Genomic DNA, 5,943 nt, shown 5'->3' with positions numbered 1-5,943 from the left:
GCGTACAGCTACCCCACCTTCAACGCCGGCCCCAGGGCCTGCCTGGGGCAGCGCCTGGCTGAGCTGGAGGGGGTCTGCGCCCTGGTGGGGGGGGGGGGAGAGGGGAGGGGCGGTCTTAATGGACCCATCCCAGCTACTGTAGTCCAGAGTGGTGGGATCACGGCCAGCCCGCAAAATAGTGTCAGGGCGGCTGCTGAGACGCGCATGCGGCGGCTGTCTGGGATTGGCGGCGGGCGCCGACTTGTTGGAGGCAGGTGGTGGCCGCAGCTGTGCAGCACCCCCCCAGAATGCAAGTCAGTACAGGGCGCCTTCCTGCACCCTCACAATGGGGCACACCTCCCACGAACCATGCACGCCCGTAAACTTGGCAAGCCCCCAATGTGACTGACCTTTGACTTTTCACATCCTGCAATGCGCGCTGAATTCCGCCCCGCTGGCAGGTCCTGCTGCTGCGGCGCTTCCGGCTGCGGCCCGCCGCAGGCTGTGCCGTGCACTATGACTCGAGCGTGAGCCTCCCGATCAAAGGCGGCCTCTGGGTGCACGTCGAAGAGAGGGGGGCTGTGCCACGGCAGTCAGTTTGAACCTGTCAGTCCAGCCGATGCGTTGACAGTGTTTGAAGCGCAATTGGGGTTCAGAGTGGGCGCAGTGTAGGGTGGAGGCCGAAACACTCTGACAAGGCATCAAGGCTCAGTAGCTGTTGGCTTTGTTGGACTTCACAACAAAGTCCCTGTCACGACTGCTGCTTGTATAAATAGACAAACGAACACACGCAAGGCCTTCATATGCCTTGACAAAAAGAAGCCTCAATAGCAGGTAATCTAACCGTAATTTGCCACGAGATCCTTTGACCGCGCTCGTGGGTCTTGGGATGGCCGAACATGATGGCAGTGCGATTACATCGAAATCGACATACTAACGCACGTGTTCAGCCCTGCTGCGGCCGGTGTCCTCAGCTTCCCCTCAGCTGCTGGTGGCTCATGATGTCACTGCCAGCTACCTGGGGGCCTTGCAACGCCTTTGATGAGCATCGGTGAGCCCTGCATCGATCAATAAGATACGTGAGCTCCTTTTAAGCCTGATTTTCAGAGCTGCGTTCAACCTGTTGAAGCCAATCTATCCCGACGGGCATCCTAGTCAGCACTGTTTTCAGGGTCACCCGGGTGACGCAGTCTGCTCCGCAGCACTAGGAGAGACAGGCACTCGAGCTTCACCAGCCGCGCTAATATGGAGCTCTTAAAAAACCTGGTGTCGCTTCTCGGCCTGGGCGCCGCGGCCATGGGCACGGCGACGCTGCGAGGTGCGGGGTGACAGGGGCAAGAGGCGCCCGCGGTGGGGCGGTAGCGACCAGGGCGCTGAATTGGATGGCTGGCTGGCGAGAAAATTGGATGGCGCACGGGCCTTGACATGCACATTACACAGCACAGTATCACAAGCAAAGCTATGCCCACAAGTCTTTTGCGCCCGGGCCGGCGCGCGGGTGCCCATACACAGCGCGCATTGAAGCGGTTGACAACCGCAAGCTGACACACCAACCACCCAGCAGGCGAGACGCCTCCGGCAGCCGCCCTCGCCGCCGCCCTCACCGCCGCCGCCCTGGCCGCCGCCGCCCTGGCCGCCGCCGTCGCCTACCACTGGCGCCACGCGGTCGGCTCCCAGCGCCCGCGCGCGGGACGCTCATCGTGCCGGGCGCTTTGCCACTCATCGGCAACGCCTTGCAGGTTGGACCCGCCCTCCAGATTCGCTGCTCTTTGTCATATTATTGTACCGCCGTCCAACAGCCCCGCCCCGCACAGCGCGCATCCCTGCCGGCGGCAGCTTTCCCTCTGAACCCCTTGGCTCCTGCGGCCACATCGTCAGGTTTCTTGGACTCGCCCCAGACGCCGCATCTAATCACACGTTGCGAGCTGCGGGACGCCACCCACACACATGGCGCCCTCGGCCGTTTATACTACTCGCTGCCTTGGTGCAAGTCCGCAACATCCAAGGCATCACCCGCTCTGCCGGAGCCTTCCCCCATGGCCACCGGCTTGCGCCAAACACGCCCACACTAAGCACGTTCGAACCGTCACCACCAGGAAACGAATCGCACCATCCGGCCCGTCAACCGGTTGCCCCCACAGGTCTTCCCAAACATCCACCGCATTCACGACTGGCTCGCCGACCAGTCCCGCAGCACGGGGCTCCGCGGCGCGATGCTCGCGTTCACGCTGCCGTTCCTGCGCACCTTCTACTGCGTCACCGACCCGGCGGTGCTTGAGTGGGTGCTCAAGACGCGGATGACTACGTAATTACGTGAAGGGCGAGGTGGTCAGGTGGGGGGCGGGCCGTGCACGCACGCGCTTGGGCGGCGCGCGTGCCAGAGGACGTCGCGTGGCCGTTGATTGCAGTGCGTTTGCCGCTGCGTTCGCGCCGGGTCCTGAGGTGGCTTGAAAGCTGGAGCGCCTCGCTGTCAAATGACGCCCTAGCGGCGCCGCCAGCAACTCGCTCCTTGTGAGCTCCTCAACCACGTACACGCGCTGAGACTGCTTTGCTGGCGGAAACAGCACTGATAGATAGATTCGTTACTCATGCCATAGCAACACTGCTGACGATGAATGAGTCGCGTCGGCCCCACTGGCAAACGCAGGACCAACTTGGGGCCTGTGTTGGGAAGGTGAGCGGGCGAGGCTCTTCACCAGGTGCAAAAGGCGAGGGGCTGTCGCGAGCAAACTCCATCAGAGCTTTTGGCAAGGCTCTCAGAGCGCGTCTCGTGACCAGGGTGCGTCATGCTTTGTTTTGAATTCACGCCCCTGTCCGAGTCCCTGAAGATTTGCTTGCAATCCCGCCTGCCCGTCTTCCGCTGCCAGCGGCATCTTTTCTGTTGACGGGGAGGAGTGGCGCTGGCAGCGCAAGCTGGCGGCAAGGATATTCTCCATCAGCAGGTTTCCGCTTGGAGGCATGAGGCCGGACAAGATCAGGTTACATGAGGTGCGATTCGACATAATCTCCCGCAGCAGCTGCCCATCCGCGTGGACAACTCTGCCCCTGGGAGCGGCAGCTGGGCGTGGCGGCACGTGCCTTGGCTCTTGGAAAGTCGTGGGTGCTGCGTGCCCAATCCTGCACCTTGCAACGACAGCGGCAGCTCCCAAGGGTCGCAAGCAATTCAGGGTATGCTGTTACCCTGGATGTAATTGATGTACGACCCGTCACCCCCACCCCCCAAAAAAACTCCCCCCCAAAACCCCCAGCTTTAAGCAGTACGTGTCAGAGGTCTTCAGCGCCAAGGCTGACCTGCTGCTGGCCCGCCTGGCGGCCGCATGCCCCCCGGGCCCCACTGCGACGGCCGCCGCCGATTGCGCGCCCAGCAACGCGTCAGTGCCTTCTGCTGTTCGGGCGGGGTCGGCTGCTGGGCCCGAGGTGGGGGCTGTTTGCGGCGGCGCCGCCGCCGCTGCAGCATTGGGGGTTGTGCCTGGTGAGGCGATCGACATCCAGGACGTGTTCTACCGCTTCACACTGGACGCCTTCTGCCACATCGGTGCGTTTGCCGCTGCGGCCACGTCTGGGGCTCGCGACGTGGCGCCAATGCAGCTGCTGGGGTTTGGCAGCGCCCTGAAAGGGGAGTGAACTTCCTGAGGGGTCCAGCCCCACTTTGTGTCAGTTTGCACGCCTAAATAGAGCGGCATGATTTTGTGGCGCGATTTTTCCGGCTGCCCAGCTTCCCACTCACCACAAGACCCACGCGTGTCGCCTCGCCACGCCGCAGGCTTTGGCACTGACCCCGGCTGCCTGAGCGCCGCGGGCCGCCTGCCCTTCGCGGCCGCGTTTGACCGGGCGCAGCGCACCACCATCACGCGCTTCTGGGTGCCCTGCTGGCGCCTGCGGGAGGCACTGGTGGGCTCCCGTGGCACCTGGCCTCGTTGGCCTTGAAGTTTGAGGGCCCCAAAACGGCTCCCCCATACGTAGGCCTGTATGCGCACTGATGTGTGTGGCTGATGATCCCCTATCTACCTTGCTTTGCATAACACATGCCATCCACCGTCCCTTTGGCTCTGTTGCGTGCTCCCTTGCAGCGCCTGCTCTCCTCTGTTGCCCAACTTGCCTCTCTGCCGGCCTTCACCAAAGCACACCCTGCTGCTGTCTGCCTAGAGCCAGCACTTCGTGTCGCCCCCAGCCTCCAAGTCAGCAAGGGCCCCCAGGCAGTGACACCTACAACCCGCTAACCTCTTCCCGCCCCGCACCACAACCATGGGGCCACGCACCTCTACAATTTCCAGGACGGCCGCGGCCGCCAGCTGCGCCGCGACGTCGCCACAATCCGCGCCTTTGCGGCCGCCATCATCGCGCAGCGCCGCAGCGCCCTGGAGACGACGCGCGCTGCGACACAGCCGCAGCCCCAGCCGGAGCAGGACGATGATGCAGACGAGATATCACAGTTGCAGCGGGCCGAGGTCGGCGGCGGCAGCTGCGGGGCAGCTTCCTGTGACCTGCTGGATCTCTTCATGAGCGAGGAGGGCCCCGACGGCGCCCCCCTGGGTGATGCCGCCCTGATTGACGCGGTGCTCAACTTCATCATCGCAGGCCGCGACACAACAGCACAGGTGGGCAGGGGGGGCAAAGTGCGAGAGCGCGAGCATCAGGCACAACTCTGGGCGTCCATGGGTCGAGCGGGGACGCCCAGATGTTGCCCCCTCAAACCAGCTGCCGGTGGCATCAGCCCCGCATGCACGCACATCACCTGGTGCCCCTTGAACCTGCACATCTGAATCCCTCACTCCCGCTCGCAAGCCCAGTCCTTGGGATCCTCGCGTTTATACATACGCCTTGACTCTATCCGATTGATTTGTATTGCCAACTGCGCCAGGCCCTCTCCTGGACCCTTTATGAAGTGATGCGACACCCGGAAGTTGAGTCCAAGATCCTGTCCGAGGCAGAGGCTGTGTTGGGGCCCCTGCGGCGCCCCCGCCCCGCGGACACCAACCCTCGGCCCGCGCCCGCACCCTCCGGCCCGCCCGGCGGCGACCCCACCTGTGCACCCGCGGCCGGCGGCGTCGGCCAAGGCGGCGGCGGCGCGGGCGGCGAAGCGGCGGCGGCGCCGCTGTCTTACGAGCGGCTGCAGGCGCTCAGGTATGCGCGGGCCGTCTTTCTGGAGGGCCTCCGGCTGCACCCCTCAGTGCCACAGGTGGGGCGGGGCTTGCCGCCGCGCGGGGACCAACGTACCGTGGGGCCCCTCAGCGCAGGGGCCGCAAGCCTGCTGTGCGCGCGGCCGCCGTCAAGTGCAGTGCTTGGAACGCTTCCCGGGAAGCGGAGACAGGCTACCAGCCAGCCAGCTCGCCGACAAAGCAATGCGCCCGACCAACCTACCCATCTCAACAGCCAACCGACCAACCGCCGATTGCCTAGTGACCAGGGCTCAACCATGAACTTCGCCCGCCGCTTGCGCCCCACCCACGCACGGCCGCTAATGTTCGAAAGCGCACGCACACGCACGCCTCTGTCTATTTTTACCTGCCCCACCACCACCAGGACGTCAAGTTTGCCCTGTGCTCCGACGTGCTGCCCTGCGGCACGCGCGTCCCGGCCGGCGCCATGGTGCTCTACAGCGCGTACGCCATAAACCGCATGATGGAGTTCTGGGGCCCAGACGCAGACGAGTTCAGGTGATGGGACCACGTGGATCCGTCGGTTTCACAAAGTCTTAGGCCCTGCGTGTTGCTCTCAGGCGTACCCTGGGTCTGTCGTGGCCTGCAATTATGCAAATCTCTCCAGATGCCGCCAGTGTAGTGCCGTCACGGCATATGTTTACTGTAGACATATACACAACTTGGCATAAATATGCCTTGACTTTGTCATCGGCGCAGCCATTGCTGCTGCTTGCCCTCAACGCCAGTCTCACCCCCACACCATGGCGGGCCCGCCCGCCCCTGCAGGCCTGAGCGGTGGGAGGAGATGGCGCGGGCGCCACCT

General features: G+C 64.0%; 2 protein-coding genes across 2 annotated transcripts; both read left to right on the top strand.

Annotated features, from left to right (window-relative positions):
* Positions 1 to 1,224: 1,224 nt before the first annotated feature.
* Positions 1,225 to 2,288, top strand: MNEG_11041 (hypothetical protein; the record flags this gene model as incomplete). Its single annotated transcript, XM_014040487.1, has 3 exons — positions 1,225 to 1,297; positions 1,544 to 1,644; positions 2,121 to 2,288. The coding sequence occupies 3 exons, from the start codon at positions 1,225 to 1,227 to the stop codon at positions 2,286 to 2,288; spliced, it is 342 nt and encodes a 113-aa protein (XP_013895941.1).
* Positions 2,289 to 2,962: 674 nt separating this feature from the next.
* Positions 2,963 to 5,640, top strand: MNEG_11040 (Cytochrome P450 86A1; the record flags this gene model as incomplete). The annotated part of the gene is made up of 6 exons (XM_014040486.1): positions 2,963 to 2,967; positions 3,228 to 3,514; positions 3,743 to 3,870; positions 4,254 to 4,577; positions 4,841 to 5,158; positions 5,503 to 5,640. The coding sequence occupies 6 exons, from the start codon at positions 2,963 to 2,965 to the stop codon at positions 5,638 to 5,640; spliced, it is 1,200 nt and encodes a 399-aa protein (XP_013895940.1).
* Positions 5,641 to 5,943: the final 303 nt, after the last annotated feature.

This window comes from Monoraphidium neglectum (genome assembly GCF_000611645.1).
Source record: "Monoraphidium neglectum strain SAG 48.87 unplaced genomic scaffold scaffold02567, whole genome shotgun sequence".
Classification (NCBI taxonomy): Eukaryota; Viridiplantae; Chlorophyta; class Chlorophyceae; order Sphaeropleales; family Selenastraceae; genus Monoraphidium; species Monoraphidium neglectum.
Note: the sequence above shows the minus strand (reverse complement) of the source record. Positions and strands in the feature narration are given on the sequence as shown.